Source organism: Capricornis sumatraensis, chromosome 17 (assembly GCF_032405125.1).
Source record: "Capricornis sumatraensis isolate serow.1 chromosome 17, serow.2, whole genome shotgun sequence".
Classification (NCBI taxonomy): Eukaryota; Metazoa; Chordata; class Mammalia; order Artiodactyla; family Bovidae; genus Capricornis; species Capricornis sumatraensis.
This window is the reverse complement of record NC_091085.1, coordinates 58,719,600-58,745,420: the sequence shown is the minus strand read 5'-3', so window position 1 is coordinate 58,745,420 and position 25,821 is coordinate 58,719,600. Positions and strand designations below refer to the sequence as shown.

General features: G+C 43.4%; 1 protein-coding gene across 1 annotated transcript in view; it reads left to right on the top strand.

Annotated features, from left to right (window-relative positions):
• The window catches only part of DNAH10 (dynein axonemal heavy chain 10), a 159,133-nt gene that overhangs the window by 28,369 nt on the left and 104,943 nt on the right, over positions 1-25,821 (top strand). Inside the window, exons 9-24 of the mRNA XM_068990326.1 lie at positions 777-967; positions 2,597-2,795; positions 4,901-5,095; positions 5,841-6,011; positions 8,299-8,475; positions 9,592-9,717; positions 11,222-11,394; positions 12,453-12,604; positions 15,006-15,170; positions 15,754-15,961; positions 16,100-16,256; positions 19,481-19,957; positions 20,126-20,284; positions 22,165-22,281; positions 22,365-22,467; positions 23,847-24,025. Of these exons, the coding sequence (XP_068846427.1) occupies positions 777-967; positions 2,597-2,795; positions 4,901-5,095; positions 5,841-6,011; positions 8,299-8,475; positions 9,592-9,717; positions 11,222-11,394; positions 12,453-12,604; positions 15,006-15,170; positions 15,754-15,961; positions 16,100-16,256; positions 19,481-19,957; positions 20,126-20,284; positions 22,165-22,281; positions 22,365-22,467; positions 23,847-24,025 (2,949 nt within the window). The remainder of the gene's footprint in view (positions 1-776; positions 968-2,596; positions 2,796-4,900; positions 5,096-5,840; positions 6,012-8,298; positions 8,476-9,591; positions 9,718-11,221; positions 11,395-12,452; positions 12,605-15,005; positions 15,171-15,753; positions 15,962-16,099; positions 16,257-19,480; positions 19,958-20,125; positions 20,285-22,164; positions 22,282-22,364; positions 22,468-23,846; positions 24,026-25,821) is intronic.

Genomic DNA, 25,821 nt, shown 5'->3' with positions numbered 1-25,821 from the left:
TAGCCAGACAAGACTCTAATTCAAAAAAACACATGCACCCCTATGTTGTTAGCAACACCGTGTACAGTAGCCAAGACACGGAAGCAACCTAAATGTCCATCAGCTGATGAATGGATAAAGAAGTGTTACATGTATACAATGAAATATCACTCAGCCAGAAAAAGGATGAAATAATGCCATTTGCAACAACATGGTTGCAACCAGAGATTATTACACTAAGTGAAGTAAGTCAGAAAGAGAAAGACAAATACTGTATTATATCACTTGTATGTGGAATCCAAAATATGACAGAAATGAACCTATCTATGGAACAGAAACAAGAATCAGGGACATAGAGAACAGACGGTGGTTGCCAAGAGGGAGGCGGGTGGGAGAAGGTAGGAGTGGGAGGTTGGGGCTGGCAGATGCGAACTGCTAAGTGTACTATAGATTGGGGAAACAACAAGGTCCTACCGTATTGTACAGGGAATAATATTCAATATCCTGTGGTAAGCCATCATGGAAAAGAATATGAAAAAGAATGTAAAAAGATTTTTTTAAATTGAGAGACCTGCAGCAGGAGCATATTTTTTCCCCCAAAAGTAATAAAATCCAGAAATACATTTAATAACTGGATTGGCCAAAAAGTTCATTTGAGTATTTCTGTACCATCTTAAAATATCTTTTAAATTAAAAAAATTGAAACTTCCTGTCCACTGCTTGTTCTCTTACACCGTTTGCCCTGAGACTGAGCCAGCTTGCCGTGCTCTTTCGTTTGCACCCACCTCTCTGGTTAGAACATAACACATGGATCTAGCTTTCACGTTGTCTTGGAAACAATCCCCTCCATGATGAGCGCCCTGAGGATGGTGTGGATCATCTCCCGCCACTACAACAAAGACGAGAGGATGGTTCCGCTCATGGAGCGCATTGCCTGGGAGATTGCCGAGCGAGTCTGCAAAGTGGTGAATCTGCGGACTTTGTTCAAGTAAGACCGGGCGGCGCTATGTGTTTCTTAAGCTCTTAAACAGCTTTGTGTGTGTGCTAAGGGTCGTGTCCCACTCTTTGTGACCCCACGGATTGTAGCCCGCCAGGCTCCTCTGTCTATGGAATTCTCCAGGCGAGAATTGGAGTCGGTTGCCATGCCCTCCTCCAGGGGATCTTCCCAACCCAGGGATCAAACCCCCATCTCTTTATGTCTCCAGGATTGGCAGGAGGGTTCTTTGCCACTGGCACCACCTGGGAAGTCCTAAACAGCTGTATCAAAACATAATTCATACACTGTACAAATCACCCATTTAAAACATACAATTGAATGCTTTTAGTACAAAGTTGGTGAAAAAGTTCGTTCAGGTTTTTCCAGCAGATGTAATGGAAAAACCCCAATGACCTTTTTGGCCAGCCCAATAGATTCAGTTGTGCATCCATAGTCATCAGTGATTTTAGAAAATTTCCTTCATCCCAGAAAGAAACCCTGGGCCCTTTAGCTGCCTCTCCCCCGCCCCTCTTCCCTCCTAACCCTGAGCAACCACTGATCTACTTTCTGGGGACTTGCCTCTTCTAAACATTCATGCAAATAGAGTCAGACAACTTATGGTCTTTTATGACTGGCTCCTCCCACTCAGCATCATGTTATCACGGTTCCTCCATGGTGTAGCCTGTATCGGTGCTTCATTCCTTTGTATGGCCAAATAATACTCTACTTGTGTGGATTAATCAGGACCATCTTCTTTAATTAGGGGCTTCCCTATTGGCTCAGACAGTAAAGAATCTGCCTGCAGTTCAGGAGACCTGGGTTTAATCCCTGGGTCAGGAAGATCCCCTGGAGGAGGAAATGGCAACCCACTCCAGTATTCTTGCCCGGAGAACTCTATGGACAGAGGAGCATGGTGGATACAGTCTATGGGGTCGCAAATTATCCTTGGAGAGACCGAGGCACGTGGTCTGAGGGAACCTCACTCCTGGACCTTGGATCCCCTCAGGTGGAATAGCCTCTGAGGATCAAATCTGGAAGGAGACACCGATCTTTTTTTTTTTTTTTTTTTTAACTCTCTCTCTCTTATTTTGGCTGAGCTGCATGCAGGATCTTAGTTCCCCGACCAGGGATTGAACCCGTGCCCCCTGCAGAAGTGCAGAGTCCTAACCAGAGGGTCAGAGAATTCACTCTCTTTTTTACTTTCTTAAAAAATAATCTATATAAGTGAAGTAGGTACCAAAATCTCAGCACTATCATTTTTCCTCCAGTGTTACAGTCCACTCCCCCCTCCCCCTGTGGACCCAAGGCCATCAGCTTCCCTTCAAGCTCAAACAGAAAACTTATTGGGTAAACCACGGCTTTGCCCATTGAGGGGCAGCTGCAGTGAAGGTCAACCTGGGCGGTGGCTTGGAATCCTGCCCACACCGCTGCAAATCTCTTTGCTGCAAATTTCTTGGCGGAACAGTCTCTTGCCTGGGAAGCTTTTTGCGATGAGGCTATGTCATCAGAGAGGCTCAGCTCCTTGCTTAGGATTGTCCCCTTAGAACCTGCCCCTCCCCACCAGGGAGCAGCATAGCTCCAGCTCCCCGCCTCTTCGCATCTCTGCCCTCCTGCCCATCACGGTGTCTCTTTGCTTCCCAGAGAAAACCGAACGAGCGCACAGCACAAGACCTTGGAGGCCAGGAACACCCTCAACATGTGGAAAAAGGCCTATTTCGACACCCGGGCCAAGATCGAGGCTTCGGGGAGAGAAGCTCGGTGGGAGTTTGATCGGAAACGGCTGTTCGAGAGAACGGATTACATGGCCACCATCTGCCAGGACCTCTATGACATCCTGCAGGTAGGGAGGCTGGGTCTTCAATGCACGTGAAAGTGGTCAGATCTGGGATTTGCTCCATGGAAGGCAGTTTGGCTTTTTGACGATGTGGATCTCCCCGTGTCAGTTGGGAGCAGGGAGGTCGGGAGGGTCTGGCCAGGACAGATGCCTGCAGAGCAGACAGAATGTTCCAGAATGTCCCAAAGCACACCTGACCTTTGCAACTTTCCCTTCAGTTTTGTGACATTCCTCTACCCGTCTTCCCTACTTTTTTTTTTTTTTTTTTTTTAATGCCCACAGTGCTCAGCTTGCAAGGATCTTATTTTCCCAACCAGAGATTGAACCTGGGCCCTCGGCAGTGAAATTGCAGAATCTTAACCACTGGACTGCCAGTGGTTTTCCTTGGTTTTCTTGTTTTAAACATTTGTTTTAGAAAATTGAAATGTAGTTGATGTACATTATATAGATTACAGTTGTACAGTAGGATTCACAGTATTAAAGGTTATACTCTATTTGTGATTATTATGAAATATTGGAAGCCAGCTCTGCTTCAAAGGGAGAAGGTGGCCTCCCTGAGCTGTCACTGTCCTTGTTTACTCATCGCGGCTGCAACATGATGACTAGTACTGGCTCTGAGTCTCCCTGAACTCCTGCACGTCACGGCTCTGCTAGGAGTCTCTGCTCACGGGGCCTCACATGGTGCCTGTCAATGGGGTGTCGTGGACAGCCCACACCCAGCTTTGGCCTATCTCCTCTGCTCACACACATGCGTGATTGCCTCCTCCTCAGACTTCATTTACAAAACACAAGCTCAGAGATAAAGTGATCGAGAATTTCAGGATGGTGATAGCAGAGCCTTCAATCCAGCCTAGAGCCCTCTGGAGGCTGGGGCCCTGTGCACCTGCCTGAGTCCCACACCTATGAAGCCTGCCCTGTATGTACATCATCTCTGCCTCACGGAGCTCACAGTCTAGTGGAAGAGAAAGAGGGTGGACGTGCTAATCACATGGAGGGGCTTCTCTGGTGGTCCACTGGTTAAGACTGCGTTCCAGCGCATGGGGTGCGGGTTCCGTCCCCGGTTGGGGAGTTAAGATCCCACATGGTTCTCCGGTGAAAGAAACCAAAAACATAAAACAGAAGCAGTAATGTAACAAATTCAATAAAGACTTTAAAAATGATCCACCTCGAAAAATTCTTATGAGAGGAAAAAAAATCACTCAGATCCATAGCTACAGCTGAGATGACTGCTAAGAAAGGGGAATAGAGGGGGCTCTGGAAGTGTGTGTAGGGGCCTGAAAGTGAAAGTGTTAGTCACACAGTCGTGTCCGACTCTTTTTGACCCCATGGGCTGTGTAGCCCACCAGGCTCCTCTGTCCGTGGAATTCTCCAGGCAAGAATACTGGAGTGGGTCGCTGTGCCCTTCTCCAGGGGATCTTCCTGACCCAGGGATTGAACCCAGGTCTCTCGCATTGCAGGCAGATTCTTTACTGTTTGAGTTACCCATGTAGGGGCCTATCCTGTTCTAAAGGATCAGACAAGATGAAGGCATATTTAATGATGAGTAGTAGGTACCTGGGCCTTCCCAGGTGGCAGTAGTGATATAAAAAAATCTGCCTGTCCATGCAGGAGATGTAAGAGATGTGGGTTTGATCCCTGGGTAGGGAAGATCCCCTGGAGAATGGAATGGCAACCCACTCCAGTATCCTTGCCTGGAGAATCTCATGGACAGAGAAGCCTGGTAGGCTACAGTCCACGGGATCACAAAGAGTCAGACATGACTGAAGTGACTTAACACACATGCACACACAGTAGGCAACTAGACGTTTTACACTGTGTGTGCAAAGGCCCTGAGACAGAAAGGAACTTGGATCTGAAAGAGACCTGGAGTGACTATAAGGCAACAGGGGACGAGCATGATGGGAAGAGACAGAAAGAGGGGGTAGGGTCCTGAGCCTGAAAACTTTGACAACTGTGCCAGGACATCTAGGACTGGTCCTTTTTGCGGTGGGTAACCCAAGGGCTTAGACTGAGAGGAAGTTATCCGTGTGACACAATCCATTTATTAATAACATCAGAAGCATCATTAGAAAACCAAATGGTCACCTCCCTTGTTTTGTTTGATTGGACAGGTCGTGAAGGAATTCTACAACATATTTGGTCCAGAGCTGAAAGCAGTGACTGGGGATCCCAAGCGCATCGATGATGTTCTGTGCAGGGTGGACGGCCTGGTCACCCCCATGGAAAACCTGACCTTTGACCCCTTCAGCATCAAGTGCTCCCAGTACTGGAAATACGTGATGGACGACTTCAAGATTGAAGTCCTGGCAAGTAACACATCCTTCGATTTGACCTTGGAAGTGGATACTGTGATTCTGTTGGGTTATTTAGTTATGTTTAGGGTTTTTTTTTTTTTTTTCCAAATCATAGAAAGGGATTCCTGCTTTTTTGGTGAAAAATGATAACAGTGCAGAAGAGCATAAGGTGGAAATGAACATTTCTCAATGTCCTCTCTCCCCACTCCTATTCCCCAGGCGGAATGGGTTTACCTGAACTATCTCTGCTGTTGTGTCCTCTCCCATTTCTTTGTCTATATGAGCTTATATTTTAAAAATTTCCTTTTCCATAATTTTGACTAGTGGAAGGGAGAGAGCAGAAAACTGATCCAGCAGCTGGTCTGCTATGTTTATTTGGACCTCAGCCTCCACTAAGGGAAGTCCTGGAGGCTCAGATAGTAAAGAATCTGCCTGCAATGCAGGAGGCCCAGGTTCAATCCCTGGGTCGGGAAGATCCTCAGGAGAAGGGAATGGCAACCCACTCCAGTGTTCTTGTCTGAAGAATTCAATGGACACAGGAGCCTGATTGGTTACAGTTCCTGGGGTTGCAAAGAGTTGTACCTACCTATACTGTAGCTAACACAGTATAGCTTCCACTAAAGTACAGTGGAAATCCTTCTCAAGGTACCGATTTGGTTTGTTTTGCTTCTTTCTTGACATTTTGCTTTTTGTGGGATAATTACAGGGTCCTAAGGGTTTTTTCCTTGGCTTTTTTGTTTTTGTTTGTTTTTGGCAGGTTATTGAGAAAGAAGCAAAAAATTTCATTGACGAATCTTTTAAGACACTTCGATCAGCTGAAGCAGCATTTGATATGCTTTTAAAATTTAAACACATTCGTTCACGGGAGGCCATTAATCGACAAATGATGATGAAATTTAATGATATCCTTGCACAGTATTGTAAAGAGGTAACTGAAAAAAAATCCGTGGCTGTTGTAGCAGTGAAAATACACTTGGCAAAGTGTAAGCAATTGGACCACACTGTTGTCTTTCTCATCTAAATTCAGAGAAACTGTGGAATTTCCCCCAAATAGCATGTCGTATAACCAGAATAGGTAGCCAAAAGGAAGTGGGTTTGTTTATTTAGTGGAGAAATTCAGTAGGAACTTATGAAGTACAATATTCTATGCCATCAATCTTATATGCCATTACATTGTGATGGGCCCTGAGTGAATAGTCATAGTAATAATGGTAGTAACAAGAGTGTAATAGTGGGAAAAAAAAAAAAGAGTGTAGTAGTGTGAAGGTCATGTGTGTGTGACTCATTATACATTGGACCCACCTAGATAATCCAGGATCATCTCTTTATTTTAAGGTCAGCTAATTGGCAACCTTAGCTCCATTTACTACCTAATTCCTCCTTATCATATAATGTGTTCACAAATTCTGGAGATCAAGACCATTGTTGGGGCAGATCTTGTTTTGCTTCTGACACCTAATTATTCACATGAGAGTGTGACAGGCTTATTGATGCATTTTTAATTTGTTCTTTTTATTGGAGTATAATTGCTTTACAATGTTCTGTTAGTTGCTGCTATACAGCCATGTGAATCACTTATAGGTATACATATTAATATATCCCTTCCCTGTTGATCCTTCCCCCCTCCTCCCACGCCACCCCTCCTGGTCATCACAGAGCACCACACTGAGCTGCCTGTGCTGTCCAGTAGCTTCCCACTAGCTGTCTATTTTATACACGGTGGAGGTCAGTGCATCCCCCGCTCCCCTCTCCTTGCTGTGTTCACATGGCCATGCTCTACATCTGCGTCTCTATTTCTGCCCTGCAAATAGATTCATCTGTACCCTTTTTCTAGATTCCATATACATGCATTAATATACAATATTTGTTTTCCTCTTTCTCACTTCATGTATGAGAGACTCTAGGTCCGTCCACATGACTTACAAATGACCAATTTCATTCCTTTTCGTGGCTGAATAATATTCCATTGTACATATGTACCACAACTTCATTATGCATTCATCCGTTGATGGATATTTAGGTTGCTTCCATGTCCTGGCTATTGTAAACAGCACTGCAATGGATATTGGGGTATGTGTGTCTTTTTGAATTATGGTTGCAAAATTTTATTTTAAAGTGCAAGCCCAGGTCATATGATTCAGCAGTTCCATTTTGTGCATATACACAAATAATTGAAAGCAGAGTCTCGAAGAGATATTTGAACACTGATGTTCATGGCAGCACTATTCACAACCACCAAAACCTGGAAGTAACCCAAGGGCCCATTGATAGACCAGTGGATAAACAAAGTGTGGTATATCTGTACAATGGAATATTATTCAGCTTTAAAAAGGAAGGAAATTCTGCCATGTGCTTCTAATACGACCTGAATGAACCTTGAGGGCTTTAAAATAAGCCAATCGTAAAAAGACAAATACTCTATGAGTCTGTTTACATGAGGTACTTGGAGTAGTCAAAGTCATAAAGACAAAGTAGAAAGGTGGTTTCTAGGAGCCAGGGGAGAGGGAAGTGGGGCATTACTGTGTTTCATGGGTACCCAGAGTTTCAACTTTTCAAGATGAAAGAAGTTCTGGAGATGGATGGTGATGATGGATGCACAACAGCATTTTATTGTTGTTCAGTCACTAAGTTGTATCAGCATGAATGTACTTAATTCCACTGAAATGCACACTGAAAAATGGTTGAGATGGTGACTTTTGTCATGCCTATTGTACCACATTTAGAAAAATATTACATGATAAACAGTTATAAAACCTCAGTGACATGTACACACACACACACACACACAATGCAGGAGGCCTGGCCACCTGTCATGTCTGGAACAGATTTCAAAATTTCCATGGGAAATTCCCTGGCGATCTGGTGGTTAAGATGCTGTGCTTTCACTGCCGAGGGCCTGGGTTCGATTCCTAGCTGGGGAACTAATATCCCACAAGCCACATGGCAAGGCCAAAAAATGGTCCACTGAATGATTATACACAGTCTGTAAGTACAAGGCAGTCTGGATCATTGCATATGTTAAACCAAACCAAAAATTCCTGCAGAGTATAAGAAAAAGCAGTAGAAACTAAGTAGTAAAAGCACTATTCTGTACCTTTAAGTATTTCTTGATATTCTACGTTCATTTCTTTAAAGATACAAACCTCAAGTTCAATCTTGTCTTGGCTCGCACGCTGATACTGCTCGCTTATGGAATATGTCTGATTGCTTTGCAGATTGACATAGTTAACAAAATCTTTGTCCAGAACCTCGACAACCCCCCATTGTATAAGAACCATCCCCCGGTAGCAGGTGCAATCTACTGGGAACGGTCCCTGTTCTTCCGGATTAAGCACACCATCCTCAGATTTCAAGAAGTAGAGGAGATCCTGGACAGTGATGGAGGAAGAGAAGTACGTTATGTCTGCTGCAACGGGCCTGTTTTGAGTTTCACGTTTTAAAAAATCATTCATTTATTTAGGCTGCTCTGAGTCTTGAGTGAGTGCTGCACGTGGGCTTTCTCTAGTTGTGGCGAGCGGGGGCTGCTCTCTATTTGTGGTGCATGGATTTATTGCGGTGGTGCCCCTTGTTGCGGAACACGGGCTCCAGGGCATGCAGGCTTCAGTAGCTGCAGAGTGCAGGCTCAGTAGTTGTGGTACATGGGCTTAGTTGCCCCCAAGGCATGTGAGATCTTAGTTCCCTGTCCAAGGATCAAACCCATATGGCCTGCATTGGAAGGTGGATTCTTAACCACTGGACCATCAGGGAAGTCCTGTATTTCACGGTTTAATAGTAGATGGGTAGCCTTGAGCATGCCCAGGTGGCTCCTTCAATCCAGGTGACCCCCGAGCATGAGCTGGCCATACAGAGTTGCCTGCATGAGAAGCAGCTCAATTTCAAATCCATGCCTGCAACTTAGACAGTCTTTCCTGTGGTCCCTGGGGACCACATCTCCATATGTATGACATGATATATCTATGATAGCTTCCAGGTGACAATCACATGACTTCCCCCTGATCTGGATCTTCAGTCTCTCCAGAGGGTGACCACGCTCTTTTTGATAATACTGTCCCTCCTCTTCATGCATTTTTGTCTGTTATATCACAAGGGCTGGGAAACCTTTTCTTTAACCGTCCAGAGAATAAATATTTTAGGCATTTGTGGGTCAGATGGCCCCTGTTGCAACTATTCAACTCTGCCTTTCTAGAAAGAAAATGGTAGATAACATGTAAATGAACAGGTGTGTTCCAATAAAACTTCATTTATGGATGCTGAAATTTGAATTTCATATGGTCTTCACAAATCATAAATAACTGTCATTCTTTTTGAGCTTCCAGCCATAGGCTGAGGTTTGTGAGTCCTACTAATCAGCCTAGATTTTAAGCTGTATCATGGCAAGCAAACCATCCAAATTTGTGCAAATCTGCCTGCTTCCTCTTGCGTAAAGTATTAAGTGATTTTTTTCTCAGGAGAGAGAAAAAATTGTTATTTTCAAGGACAAAGTGACATTTGCCTGACTTCTCTGATAGGTCAAACAAAAATATTTGGAAGTGGGTAGGATGATGAAAGACTATGAAGACAGAAAGTATGAGCAGTGGAAAGAGATGACGGAACAGATCCTGCCAACTCTCATGAAGAAGAGTCTGCTTACTAAGGTGCATCTTTTCAGTTCTGAAACAGTGTTCTTGCCTGGAGAATCCCATGGACAGAGAAGCCTGGTGGGCTACAGTCCATGGGGTTGCAAACAGTTAGACGCGACTGAGCACTGACATGCGTGCACACACACACACACACACACGTCCCAGACTATGGGGGCCATGTAAGATGATGGTAACTCCCATTTCCTTGAGGTCTGATGTGTTGACTCTCACGAAGTTGAGAGGTATTTCCAAAATCAAAGGCAAAGAAGGGCAGAGGTGGCAGGGGTTGACCAGGGAGAAGAAGAGAGGCAGGAAGGGAAAACATGGAGGTAGCAAAATGTCATGGTCAGGGAACAGGTAGGGATCAAGCCACCCTTCTGACTCCTTGGCTTAATTCTGGGCTTCAGGGACCCAATTTGTAAAATGACCTGGATCAGATGATCATAAACATGCAAAGTGTTAGTTGAACCGTGTATGAAACAGGTTCAAACCGCTGATGGTTGATTATTTTTAACTTACAGGAAAGTGTCACTTTGATAGCAACCAGGGTTCTTGGCCTTCCCCAATCAATAGAAATTGACTGGAGGCCAGATAAGCAATTCAAAGCAAGGCTTTATGGGGGCCCCTGCTGCAGCAATGGAGAGTCAGAAGTAACATGTTCCCTTGCTCTCTCACTGCCCGAGTATCGGGTGCTGAGCTTGTTCATTATATGGGGTGAGGGTAAGGGTGTGTCCAGGGGGTCTGGCCAGAGGGGTGGCTTAAGTAATTTGCCCATCCCTTTGGTGGTGCTGAGTTCAGGGAGCTTTTGCTCCGGACACCCTGTTTTTGCTATGGCTCTTCAGAAGTGGCAATAAAGATTTTTCAGTCTTTTTGTCTAGAATTTGCTCCAACTGCGAGTGTATGCAGTTATTTTTGGTCTCATATAATTTATTTGTATTTTGTTACTGGAGAAGTGTGTCCAGGTGCAAGCATTGCAGCAAAGGGTCCCAGGTCCCAGCCTGTCTTGGTTTCACGTGATCCATCCTCATCTATAGCACGGGGCCCAGCATATAGCTGAACAGATTAAGTGTTAACAGTGAGGAAGGAAAGACTTGGGCCTGGCAGTTTCAGGTCTTTGGTCTCCTAAGTTCCGAAGTAGGCGCTAAAATGAGTGAAGAGGCCAGGTAGAGCTTGTCAGGAAATGGATGGCTTGTGTCCTATTCAGAAAGGACAGCCGCTCCCCAGCTTTCAGTCTCTTCTTGTCATTTATCATCAGCTTTTCCAATTTTTTGAGGGATGCCAGATTTTTGGATTTTTTCATTGCCCAATTTTTAACCGTGAGCGCTAAATCAAATTCTTTAAAAACTCTGTTCACCCAAGTATGTCTTCTAGCTTAGTTCTGGTCAGCTCCCCACTCTATCAGTGTAGCAAAACTCCTCCACTGATTTTTTCAGATTCACATTTATAACTTGGGTTGCGTTGATCTGATTGCTTTGTGGACAGCCCTTCCCACGCTTATGAAACATCGTCTCCTCCACAGACTTCTGCCGCTGGTGATGATGCCATAAACCCTGACAGAGTGGCTGCTTTCTCAATCAACTTTTCACCTGCCCTCAGGGAGATTATTAATGAAACAAAGTACTTGGAACAGCTGGGCTTCCCTGTCCCTGAATTAGCAAGGAACGTTGCCCTCCAGGAGGACAAATTTCTTAGGTAAAAGGATTCTACTTTTAAATCAATGGTCAACACTTCTTATCTTGGAACTCCTTTACACTCACTCTTCTAAATTATTGAGAACTACCCCTTGCCCATGCCAAGGCTTTCATTTTTGTGGATTTTATAACTATCAATGTTTGCCACATTAGAAATGAAAACTAAGAAATGTTTAAAATACGTATTAATACATTTGTCTAAAATAGTAAAGATAAACCTTTCATGTTAACTTAAATAGCACTTTTATTTTTTTAAATTAATTTTCATTGGAGTATAGTTGATTTTGGGGCTTCCCTGGTGGCTCAGATGGTAAAGAATCTTCCTGCAATGCAGAAGACCTAGGTTTGATCCCTGGGTTGGGAAAACCCCCTGGAGAAGGGAATGGCAAACCCACTCCAGTATTCTTGCTGGAGAATTCGATGAACAGAGGAGCCTGGTGGGCTACAGTCCATGGGGTCGCCAAGAGTCAGACATGACTGAGGAACTTTCAGTATCACTATAGTTGGTTTATAATGTTGTGTTACTTTCTGCTGTACAGCAGAGTGAATCAGTTATACATGATTATACATCAGTTACACATACATGCTTCCCAGGTGGCGCTAGTGGTAAAGAACCCACCTACCAATGAAGGTAGACGTAAGAGACATGGGTTCGATCCCTGGATCGGGAAGATCCGCTGGAGGAGGGCTTGGCAACCCACTCCAGTATTCTTGCCTGGAGAATCCCATGGACAGAGGAGCCTGACAGGCTGCAGTCCATAGGGTCACAAAGGATTGGACACGACTGAAGCAACTTAGCATGCACACATATATACAGACTCTCTTTTTTAGATTATTTTCCCGTATAGGTCATTACAGGGTATTGAGTAGAGTTCCCTATAAATAACATTTTGAAATTAAAAAGTAACCAATATTTTCCAAAAAGGAAAGTTAATGGGAAGAGTGACACTCTTTAAAATTTTTAGTCTGGTCATTGGTCTTTTGGAACATATTATAAGATTATTGAGTTTATTATGAGCTCCGTTTTTCGAATGTCAGTGACTTTCCTGTAATGTACAGGTACACGGATGGGATACAGCGTATGCTGGATCATTATCACACGCTCACAGGAACGTTAAATGAGGCAGAGTCTCTTCTTCTTGATGACCATTCCCAGGAATTATTAAGAGTGTTTAGATCTGGATACAAGAGGTTGAACTGGAACTCACTAGGTAATAAATTCATCTATCTATTGCCTTTTAGACTTTGGGATGCAATCATTCTTTTAGATTGTCTTAGATGAATTACAATTTTTGTATGTATGTAAAAGTGAAAGTCGCTCAGTCATGTCTGATTCTTTGCAACCCCATGGACTGTACAGTCCATGGAATTCTCCAGGCTAGAATACTGCAGTGAGTAGCCTTTCCCTTCTCCAGGGGATCTTTCCAACCCAAGGATTGAACCCTGGTCTCCCACATTGCAGGTGGATTCTTTGCCAGCTGAGCCACAAGGGAAGCCCACATGTACATAGATATGGTTAACAAACCATGCTTTTAAAAATATTTATTATTTATTTGACTATGTTGGGTCTTTTTTTTTTTTTACGTTGGGTCTTACTTGCAGCACGCAGGATCTTCATTGCCTCGTATGGGACCTTTTGTTGTGGCGCATGGTCTCTCGGGTTGTGGCTTGTGGGCTCAGCAGTTGCGGTTAGTGCCCTGGCTTCTCTAGTTGTAACGTGTGGGCTAAGTTGCTCCATGGCATGTGGGGATCTTAGTTCCTTGACCAGGGATTGAACCAACGTCCCCTGGATTGCAAGGCAGATTCTTAACCACTGGATCACCAGGAAGTCCCTAACAAATATGTTTTGAGCATGATGTGCGAGGTTTTGTGTATGCTTAGTCGCTCAGTCGTGTCTGACTCTTTGCAACCCCATGGAGGGTAGCCAGACTCCTCTGTCCATGGTGTTCTCCAGACAAAGTGGGTTGCCATTTCCTTCTCCAGGGTTTTGTGTAGTGATTGCTTTTATTTGTTCTTTTTTTGAAGTTTTAAAATAACAGATTCCGTTTCATTAATAGTTATAGGATGGTTCAAGTGATTAATATTCTATTGGGTGAGTCGTGTAGTTTGTGCTTTTCAAGTAAGTGGTCCGCTGCATCTAATTTGTCAGATTCATTGTGAGTTTTTCTTATTGTACCTTTATTATCTTTACAATACCTGTCTTTAGTGATCCCTCCTATTTAATTCTGGATATTGTTAGCCTGTATCTTCTCTCTTTTTCTTTTCAGTCCTGCTAGAGATTAGTTTTATGGAAGCCTTTTGTTTCATTGATTTTATCTGTTGTTTTCCTGTGTTCAATTTTATTAATTTCTGCTTGTCTGTATTATTTCCTTCTGCTTGATTTGGGATTTATTTTACTTTTCTTTTTAAAGGTTCTTGAGGTGAGACCTTTAATTGATTTGATATTTTTCCTCTTTTCTAATGTATGCATTTGGTACTGTTTCCCTTTCAGCACTGCTTTAGTTATGCCCCATAGATTTTGATAGTTGTATTTTAATTTTTATTCAATTCAATGTATTTTTAAAACTTCCTTTATGACTTCCTCCTCGATCCATGGATTATTTAGAAGTGCGTAATTTAGTTTCTAAGTGTTTGGAGATTTCCCTGTTATCTTCCTGTTGCTGATTTATAATTTGAGTCCATTGTGGATGGAGAACATATTGAGTATAATTTCAGTTCTTTTAAATCTGTTGAGGTTTGTTTTATGGCTCAGGGGATAGTCTATTTCAATTGGCTGTCTCTCACCCTTTCAGAGTCTTATGCTTGTTTTATGGATAATGTTCAAGGTGTTAGCTGTATTTAGCAGGAAGAATAAGGATAAGTACATTCTTCTTCCTTTACTTTTTAAAAAATAAACAAGGCATTTTTGTTTTTCCTTTTTTTCCTTGTTTTTACTTTTTCCCCCTTCCTCCTACTTCTCTTGCTGCAAACTTTCTTTTTCCTTGTCATTTCCTTTCTTCCTTTTTCTCCCTTTTCCTTTGTACAGAGAATATGTGTGGTTGGACTGTGGACTCCAGAGCAAAACCCCTGGGTTACATATCTAGTTTCCACCCACGTGACTCAACCTCTCAGGGCCTCTGCTTCCTCATCTGTAAAATGGGCATAATCTTTGTAGCCTATTCATAGGTTGTTGTAAGGATTTGATGATGTAATAAATATCACAGGCTTAGGCTGTTGCCCGATTAATCATAAATTCTTAATTCGGATTTACTATGCATGTTCTTGCTGTTTACTTTTCTAAGCAACAGGCCAGAGGAGACTGTAGGCAAAGTGGCATGGGCTGGAGGGTTCAGGTTGCCATGGCAATGAGAGGACAAGAGGGTTGGACTTCTTTATCCTCATGGTGCTTCAGATACAATTATGCTAAAATGTGAACAGAAGAAATGTATCGTTTGGTTGATTCTGAGCACCCGCTCTTTGTTCCAGTCCCCAGGGACCAAGTGGATCTTTGTCACAGGGTCCTTCCTGTGAAGGGATGTGGTATTAACATTACAGTTGTTGGTGGGAGGGATGTGGAAAGGAAGCATTGAAAGCCAAGTATCTTTCTTTTGTTCTTTCTCTTTCTCTCCAAAGGTATTGCTGACTACATAACTCGGTGCAAACAGGCCATTGGGAAATTTGAGTCCCTTGTCCACCAGATTCATAAGAATGCAGATGACATTTCTTCCAGACTTACTTTGATAGAGTCCATAAATCTCTTTAAATATCCAGCACCTAAAAGTGAGGATGAACTCCCAGGTAGATCTGGCTTCTTTTTTCTTTTGATCATGGGAGGAAAAGTCTCTTGGTCATGACTGTGCACACACACACACATTTTATTCCACAAATGGAATAACACTATGTCTCACGATTTGGGGCACTTGAAAACATAATGGGTAATTCTTACTCTTCGTCACATTTTATGTATTACTTAGTTTTACAGATTCCTGAGTCTGTGAAGATTAATGGTTCTTTTGTCAATAACCCTGTAACAGTAAGGTGAACTGTGTTTTTATGGACTCACATTAACTTGTTCAAATGGTATTTTAAATGTTCTTGGACTTAGTCAACAAGGAATTCAGGACTAGTTAACAAGCAGTTCAAGGCAAGCAAGATTGCCCAAAGACATAGCATACACAGTCAGCATTCAACCCCATGTTGTCACGTATTTTTTGCTTTGGATGTGTCTTGCTCTGGATGGTGTTGACTTTTTTTCTGCGTTTGGTCAAGATTAGAGGCTACTTTCGTATTTGCGAGATATACAGCTCATGTTTGGGTTGCTTTTTGAGTAATGTCCTTTCCCCTGTCCATGAAGAGCTTTAACAGAGGTCTTCTGCTGCAGGCGTCAAGGAGTTCTTTGAGCAGATTGAACGAGAAAGGGCCAAGGATGTGGACCACATGGTCAGGTGGTATCTTGCCATTGGGCCTCTGCTGACCAAAGTTGAGGGGCTGGTCGTCCACACCAACACGGGCAAGGCCCCCAAGCTGGCCTCCTACTATGAATACTGGGAAAGTAGAATCTATGAGGTCCTGACAAAGCTCATCCTGAAGTGAGTTAATCTTTGTATTACATGTTGTAAAGACAGTGTGTGTGGGGAATTCCTTGGCAGTCTAGTGGTTAGGACTCTGTGCTGTCGGATCTATTTCACTCTGCTGAGTCCTGAGTCTGTTTTATTAACCCCTCCTAGGAATCTGCAGTCTTTTAACTCTTTAGTCCTTGGAAACGTCCCTTTGTTCCAAACGGAAACCATCTTGACGGCACCAGAGATCATCCTGCATCCCAATGCAAATGAGATTGACAAAATGTGTGTCCACTGTGTCCGAAACTGTGTGGAGATGACCAAGGTAAGCGCAGAAGTGTGTGTTATTTCCCAGGTGGTCCCTGGTTGCAGAGAGTTAGGCCCACCAGCTGTGGACAGCACATGACCCAGAGTTACCAAAAGCAGGTCTGACTGCTCGATTCTCAAGAGCTAAAGAGGCCAGGCTGGTGAAAAGCAAAGTTTGTTTTATTTTGGATGCTGGTAATAGGGATGAGGGGTGAGTGGCAGACGGTGGACACCTGTCCAAAGGCCTAACCCCTCTCCCCACTGACAACCAGTAGGCAAAGAGCTTTTATGGACAGAGGGAGGGGGCTACATGCAGAAACAGCACAGTCAGCTCTGACAGTCAATTTGAAATTGTCATCAGTGGTCTGGCTAGTGTCGTCTTGATTGTTTTAAGTATAGTTAATCTTCAGTTCCACGGTCAGTTTGTTCCGGTTCCTTGAGGCCAGTTCTCAGAATTGCGGCAGCTCGTGTCACGGCTACAGTCTGGTCCTCATGTTGTTAACGTCTCCCATCTGGTGGGGTTTCATTATAAGACAGCTCACAGAATTGTTGTTCAGTCACACAGTCGTGTCCAACTCTTTGCAGCCCCATGGACTGCAGCACTTCAGACTTCCCTGTCCTTCACTATCTTCTGGAGTTTGCTCAGACTCATGTCCATTGAGTTGATGATGCCATCCAACCATCTCATCCTCTGTCACCCCCTTCTCCTCCTGCCCTCAATCCTTCCCAGCATCAGAGGCTTTTCCAATGAGTCGGCTGTTCCCATGAGGTGGCCAAAGTATTGGAGCTTCCAGTGAGTACTCAGGGCTGATTTCCTTTAGGATTGACTGGTTTGATCTCCTTTCAGTCTGAGGGACTCTCAAGAGTCTTCTCCAGCACCACAGTTCAAAAGCATCAGTTCTTTGATGCTCAGCCTTCTTTATGGTCCAACTCTCACATCTGTACATGGCTACTGGAAAAACCATAGTTTTTACTAACTGGACCTTTTTTGGCAAAGTGATATCTTTCGTTTTTAATACTCTGCCTAGGTTTTCATCTTTTGCAGTGATTTTGCAGTGATTTTGGAGCCCAAGAAAAAAAAATTTGTTACTGCTTCTACTTTTTCCCCATCTATTTGCCATGAAGTGATGGGACCAGATGCCATGATGTTAGTTTTTTGAATGTTGAGTTTCAAGCCAGCTTTGTCACTCTCATCTTTCACCTTCATCAAGAGGCTTTTTAGTTCCTCTTTACTTTCTACCATTAGAGAGGTATCATCTGCATATCTGAGGTTGTTGATATTTCTCCCAGCAATTCCAGCTTGTGATTCACCCAGTCCAGCATTTTACATGATGTACTCTGCATATAAGTTAAATAAGCAGGGGGACGGTATATAGCCTTAACATACTCCTTTCCCAATTTTGAACCAATATGGTTCTAATTGTTGCTTCTTGACCTGCATACTGGTTTTTTAGAGATAAGTAAGGTGATCTGGTACTCTCATCTCTTTAAGAATTTTCCACGGTTTGTTGTGATCTGCATTGTCAAAGGCTTTAGTGGTCAGTGAAGCAGAAGTAGGTGTTTTTCTGAAATTCCCTTGCTTTCTCTATGATCCAACGAATGTTGGCAATTTGGTCTCTGGTTCCTCTGCCTTTTCTAAACCCACCTTGTACATCTGGAACTTCTCGGTTCACTTACTACTGAAGCCTAGCTTGAAGGATTTTGAGCATAACCTTACTAGCGTGTGAAATGAGCACAGTTGTACAGTTCAGTCAGTTCAGTTCAGTCGCTTAGTCGTGTTCGACTCTTTGCGACCCCATGGACTGCAGCATGCCAGGCTTCCCTGTCCATCACCAACTCCCAGAGCTAGCTTAAACTCATGTCCATCAAGTGAGTGATGCCATCCAACTATCTCATCTGCTATTGTCCCCTTCTCTTCCTGCCTTCAATCTTTCCCAGCATCAGGGTCTTTTCCAACGAGTCAGTTCTTCACATCAGGTGGCCAAAGTATTGGAGTTTCAGCTTTAGCATCAGTCCTTCCAATGAATATTCAGGACTGATTTCCTTTAGGATTGACAGATTGGATCTCCTTGTAGTCCAAGGGACTCTCAAGAGTCTTCTCCAACACCACAGTTCAAAAGCATCAATTCTTCAGTGCTCAGCTTTCTTTATGGTCCAACTCTCACATCCATACATGACTACTGGAAAAGTCACAGCTTTCACTAGATGGACCTTCGTTGGCAAAGTGATGTCTCTGCTTTTTATTATGCTGTCTAAGTTGGTCATAGCTTTTCTTCCAATGAACAAGCTTCTTTTTTTGCTTCATGGCTGCAGTCACCATCTGCGGTGATTTTGGAACCCCCCAAAATAAAATCTCTCACTGTATCCATTGTTGCCCCATCTATTTGCCATGAAGTATTGGAACTGGATGCCATAATTTTAGTTTTCTGAATGTTGAATTTTAAGCCAGCTTTTTCACCTCTTTCGCTTTCATCAAGAGGCTCTTTAGTTCTTTGCTTTCTGCCATAAAGGTGGTATCATCTGCGTATCTGGGGTTATTGCTGTTTCTCTGGGCAATCTTCATTCCAGCTTGTGCTTCATCCAGCCCAACATTTTGCATGATGTACTCTGCACATAAGTTAAATAAACAGAGTAACAATATACAGCCTTGATGTACTCCTTTCCCAATTTGGAACCAGTCTGCTGTTCCATGTCCAGTTCTAACTGTTGCTTCTTTGGACACTTCCTCACCTGGGAGGCGCGTCTTCTGGTGTCATATCATTTTACCTGTTCATACTGTCCATGGTTCCTTACTAGCAAGACTTCTTGCTGAATATGATAGGTACTGTTTTGTGTGCTGTGCTTAGTCGCTCAGTCGTTGTCTAACTCTTTTCGACCCCATGGATTGTAGCCTGCCAGGCTCCTTTATCCATGGAGATTCTCCAGGCAAGAATACTAGAGTGGGTTGCCATGCCTTCCTCCAGGGGATCTTCCCAACCCAGGGATCAAACACAGGTCTCCCGCATTGTGGGCAGATTCTTTACTGTCTGAGCCCCCAGGGAAGCCCATGAATACTGGAATGGGTAGCCTATCCCTTCTCCAGGGGATCTTCCCTAGCTAGGAATCGAACTGGAGTCTCCTGAATTGCAGTCAGATTCTTTACCAGCTGAGCTACCAGAGAAGACTACGACATGTACAAAGGGAGCGAAACAGAAACTAAAGGATTGTCTCCCCCCCGCCCCGCCCTCATTCTTATTTTGTCAGCATTTTGTTCGCTGGATGAACGGCAGCTGCATAGAATGCCCCCCACAGAAGGGAGAGGAGGAAGAACTTGTTACCATCAGCTTTTACAATGATATCTCTCAGAACCCTCAGATAATTGAGCAGGCTGTTATGATCCCCCAAAACGTCCACAGGATTCTGGTCAATCTTATGAAGTACCTGCAGAGATGGAAGCGCTACCGACCTCTCTGGAAACTGGACAAAGCCATTGTGATGGAGAAATTTGCTGCCAAGAAGCCTCCCTGTGTTGCATACGATGAGAAGTTGCAGTTCTACGCCAGGATCACCTCTGAAGTGATGCATCACCTCTTGATCAAGGATGAGCATTGCATCCGCCTTCAGCTCGGACCCCTGGCTAACACCGTGCAGGAAAACGCCAAGTCCTGGGTGGTTTCGCTCGGAAGACTCCTCAATGACTCAGCCAGAGAGGAGCTCAATAACCTGCATGAGGAGATAGAGGTAGTGGATGCCAGGTCTTCTCTGAAAGTCCAGCGCACTGTCCATTGTGGGACAGAGCCCCAGGGTTTCTCTAAAACTGCTTTCATTTCAAGGAAGCCAGGGCTTCATTCGGCACTGTATTTTTTCCCCCTATGCTTATTTAGTGTCCCTTTGAACTTTCTTTTATAGTCCCTGAACAAAAACCTGAAGAAGAGCCCCAGTACCCTCGAGGATCTCAAGTTTGTTCTTGCAACCATCGCAGAAATCCGAAGTAAATCTTTAGCCATGGAACTCAGATACCGGGACGTGCAGGAGAGGTACCGCACCATGGCGATGTATGGGCTCTTTGTAAGTGACCTCTTTTCTTCATTTCTTTCCCTTTTTCTTTATTCACTTTTCGCTTTATTTGTTTATCTTTTGGCTGTGCTGGGTCTTCATTGCTGCGAGGGCTTTTCCTAGCGGTGCCAAGCAGGGGCCGCTCTCCAGCTGCGGTGCTGGCGGCTTGTCTCGTTGCGGGGCACAGGCTCTAGGGCTTGCAGGCTTCAGCAGCTGTGGCATGTGGGCTCAGCAGCTGTGGCTCCCAGGCTCACTGGCTGTGGTGCATGGGCTTAGTTGCCCCGTGGCACATCGGATCTTCCCAGACCAGGGATCGAACTGTTGTCTCCGGCATTGGCAGGTGGATTCCTTACCACTGCGTCACCAAGGAAGCCCCAAAGCCCCTTTCTTTTTTCTCGATGTTAATTTTCTTTAATAAATCAAGGGCTATTGCAAAAATGAAAAAAGTGGAGGAGAGAGATAAGACAATAAGAGAAACTGGTAGAAGATGATAGTCCAGTTGTCTTTAAGTTTGTTACACATGGGTTTCAAAGACCTTCAGAAAGCCTGTGGATGAGTTTGAGGGTTGAGGGTTTCAATCTCCTTGAAATTATATGTGAAATTTTGCACGCCACATATCACGTGATACACAAAAAGGAGTCCACTGGAAAAACAAAGTAGAAGGGAGAAACAAATAGCTGCTATAAGCCAGCATTTTCGTGAAATCTGTTTTTCAACATTTTCATCACTTGAGTGCTTTCATCACCCAACGGCACCTTAGCCTTGCCTGCAAGCTAGAGCTTCTCTCATCAGAAAATGCACAGTGGGGACTTCCCTGGTGGTCTAGTGATTAAGACTCTGCCTTTCAATGCAGGGGACACAGATTCAATCCCTGGTCAGGGAACTAAGGTCCCACATGCCTTGGGGCAACTAAGCCCAGGCCCCATAACTACTGAGGCTGGACACAGCAAGGAAGATCGCCCATGCCTCAACTAAGACCCAATGCAGCCAAAAATAAACAAATGAGTTTAAAAAAAGAAAATGCACAGTAGTGGTGATCACTTTGTAATGTATAGAATAATGAATCCCTATGGTATACACCTGAAACTAACATAATATTGTAGGTCAATTATACTTCAACAAAAAATAATAAACACAAAAGAGGAACTTTTCCTTAAAAACTGTCTGTTTATCCTGAGATACAGTTTATATTAAAAGGGTAGGTTAAATCCTTGATTCTTGACCTGTATTTACATGTTTTCAGAACAATAATTTGTTCCCTCACGCCCTCCAAAGGAAAAGGAAAATTGTAGAGTGTGCAAAATTTATATTTTTATAATTAAAGTCAAAAATTTCAATTCTGTCTTTTGTTCTCTTTATTAAGTAAAATCATTTACGATTCTGTATCTTAGATAGCTCCATTTCTATCTGCTGATATTGTCTTTGTGTCTCTTGATTTCCTCCAAGTCATTCATGTCCTTTTCATTCTGTTATTTCTGATTGAGTTCTGGACATCATTTATGAAAAGTTGTAAAGAGAATCAGAGGCCTCTCATGATGCTATGTTTCATCAGAGGAGGTTTATTTTTGCTTCTGAGAGCATAGCTGGATGTGTTAATGGGTCAAGATAACCTTATTCAAATCATATGAAGTTGATCTGAAGCTCAGTTTTACTTTATGAATGACTTATCTCTCTACGTTATCTCTCTCTCTACCTACCTATGTTATCTCTTTAAAAAATTACATTCTTCTGATTTTTATTTGGATTATAAATATGTAATTTGTCAACCAACATCTGTTCAAATGGCCTATTCTACTGTTACCCAGATGCAGAAATCCCAGGACAGTAGCCTCGACCAGAAATTTCAGTTCCAAGCCTGCTTGTCATTTATTATTTGTTCTTTTTTTTTTAAGCCTTCTGATGCAGAGAAAGAACTGGCTGACAATATTGAGAGCATGTGGTTAAATCTTTTCAATGATTCAGTGAATGTGGATCATGCTCTGGGAGGCATAAAGAGAATGTTTACCGAGGTACCTTTAAATGCTTCACCTTCTGAATATAGATGTTGAAAAATACCCAGTGGGCTCAATTAATGGAACTCTGCTTTCCTCAGCTTACTCGAGGTGAAATACTAAACTACAGACAGCAGATAGAGGATTTTGCAAAACGGTTTTATCGTGAAGGCCCTGGTTCTGTAGGTGAAGATCTTGATAGAGGTAAACATATCCATATTGGTCTTACTGGGGCATTTGAAGACATTCTGCTTAAGATTTTTATGGGGAGATTGGGTGGAGTGGTGGTTTGTAAGCTTGGCTGTACACTGGGTTCCTCTGAGGATCTCTAAAGGTCGCTGCTCCCTGGGGACCAGGTTCACATAGTCTGATTCCACTGATCTCAAGGGTGGTTTGAACATCAAGGTTTAAAAACATTTTAAAATTTATATATTATTATTTTCTGATTTTTGTCTGCAGGTGAGTTTTCTCTAGTTATGGCGAGCGAGGGCTACTCTTGGTTGTGGTGCTTGGGCTTCTCCTTGTGGGGGCTTCTCTTGCTGTGGAGCACAGGCTCTAGGTATACCAGCTTCAGCAGTTGCAGCTTGTGGGCTCAGGAGTTGTGGCCCATGGGCTTAGCTGCTCTGGAGAGTGTGGGATCTTCCTGGACCAGGGATCGAACCTGTGTCCCCTCCATTGGCAGGTGGATTTTCAACCACTGGACCACCAGGGAAGGCCCTGGACATCAAAGTTTTTAAAAGCTCCCATGGGGATTCTAATCTGCAGCCCAAGTTGAGACCACTTAGAGCAAGAATGCTTAGAAGATAGAAGTTTCTCACTGGAGGGGCTTGCAGTAACTGGCCTCTGGATTTAGTTAGAATGATGGAGAGATAAAGTCTGGTCACTCTACATTTGTCTTCCCAATTGGCTTTTATGGCTGATGTGATAATTTTGCATATTATCCAGGATTTCTTATTCAGTTTTGTATACCTTAAGATTGTATGTATTCCAACACTTGCCTGCCTGCTTGTGAATTTTATACAAGCATCCTATGCTAACAAATCACTTCTTATCTATCAAAAAAAGTATGTATTAAAAATGAACTTATTTACAAAACAGAGTCACAGACTTCGAAAACAAACTTATGGTTACCAAAAGGGAAAGGCGGTCAGGGTAGGGAGAAATTAGGAGTTTGGGGTTGTATTCGCTACTATACATACAATAGATAATCAACAAGGACCTACTGTATAGCGCAGAGAACTCTACTCAATACTCTGTGGTAACCTATACGGGAAAAGAATCTGGAAAAGAGTAGATATATGTGTAACTGAATCATTCTGCTATGCACTGAAGGTTACACAACATTGTAAATTGACTGTGTTGTTGCTAGTCACTAAGTCATGTCTGACTCTCTCGCTACCCCATGGACTGTAGCCCATCAGGCTCCTCTGTCCATGGGATTCTCCAGGAAAGAATACAGGAGTAAGTTGTCATTTTCTTCTCCAGGGGATGCTCCCAACTCAGGGACTGAACTCGAATCTCCTGCATTAGCAGGTGAATTCTTCACTGCTGAGTATGAATTTATTTATTTACTTTTTTATTAGGAGTAGAACTTTTAGCCACTTTCGATAAAGAGCTGATGAAACATGAAAAGAACCGTCAGGAGCTGGCTAATGCTGAGAAGCTTTTTGATCTTCCAATCACGATGTACCCAGAGCTGCTCAAAGTGCAGAAGGAAATGAGCGGACTGAAGGTGATTTACGAGCTCTATGAAGGACTGAAGGTAAGCGTTCACCCGCAGGTTTGGTCTCCGTGGAGGGAATGTGGCTCAGTGGACTTTGAGGTCATAGTCATTAAGAGCCTGGGGCAGATTTAAGAGAAACTCGCACTTTAGATCTTGGGAGGAGGTGATGGGGGGGGGTGACTGCTAATGGGTATAAGGTTTCCATCTGGGGTGTGGAGAGAGTTCCGGAACCTGATGGGCGTGTGATGGCTGTCTAACACTATGAATGTCCTGCTTTCCACTGTACATATTCCTGGCAGAAAGCAGGTCAGTGGTTACCTAGGGGTGGGGTGGAAGGAGAGGGGCAGGAGGGGGTGATTACAGAGCGGCAGGAGGAGACCACTGAGGGGGATGGTGATGGATACGTTCATTATCTAGATGGAGCTGATGGTGTCACAGATGTGTACACATGTCAGCTGTACACTTGAAATACGTGCAGCTTTATCGTACCCCCGCAAACTCTCCATAAAGCTTCTGAAAAACAGAGAGAATGGGGAGAAAGCCATTAGAAACGCCAAGTATAGACGATGTTTCCAGTGAGTCTTGTTACAAAGAGAAGCAGAGAAATGAGGACTGGTGGGTGAAGGGGATGTGAGGTCAAAATAATTAAAACATTTTTCTTGTTTATTTATTTTTTGGCTGGCCTGAGTCTTTGTTGCTGCGCACAGGCTTTCTCTAGTGTCTCCAGAGAAGGAACGCAGGGACTCAAGAGGGAAAGGAGGAGTGTGGGGTGAATTGGGAGACTGGGACTGATGTGTATACACTGGTGATGCTATGTATAAATCAGAAAACGAATGGGAATGTACGGTGCAGCACAGGGAACTCTACTCAGTCCTCTGTGGTGACTAAATGGGAAAGAAATCCATAAAAGAGGGGACATATGTGTATATATATATATATATATAGCTGATTCGCTTTACTGTTCAGTGGAAATTAACAAAACTAAACAACACGACTAACACACAAGTATAACATGACATATACATCAGAAAGTAACTATACGCCCAGAAAAATTAAAAAAAGAAATCACCAGACACATATTGCATGAATTGGCATAATTTCCTGTCAAATATGTTTCATGATTCGAGCAACTCTGCCAAGCCTGGATGTCACAGGTTGCAAATGCCAACCACCCAAGATGGTAAACTGTATGTAAGACAGTACTTGTTACATTCAACCTCAGGGAGCTACAGCACAAAGTCTTTTCTTTATGATAACTAAGCAGCAGTATCTAAGTTGCTGGTATTTTGTAACCTTAGCTTCTTTTGTCAGAAAAGGACAGCGGTTGAATGAAGTGCATATGTTAAGGCCCCCGTGATTACCTGAGTTAAAAATGCTGATTTCTAACATGCTGCTTTTCTGTTTTCCCTGAAAGAAAGAAAGGCATATTTTTGGATCCCACACATTCTCAGATACAGCCATATTTTTGTGTAAGCCTTTTAAAATTTTGTGTAAGCCTTATTTTTAAGCCTTTTGTGAAGGATTAAAAAAGTTGGAATGCTTTTGTTTGTGTTTGAGAACCTTAGAATTAATCTTTCCTTTGTGAATTTGAGGTTGTTGTGGGATCAGTGTTGTTGTTTAGTTGCTCAGTGGTGTCTGATTCTTTGTGACCCCGTGGGGTCTACAGCCCATCAGGTTCCCCTGTCCATGGGATTTCCCAGGCAAGAATACTAGAGAGGGTTGCCATTTCCTTCTCCAGGGGATCTTCCCCACCCATGGATTGAACCTGCATCTCCTGCATTGACAGGTGGATTCTTTACCACTGAGCCACCAGGCAAGCCTCTTGTTGTGGGGAA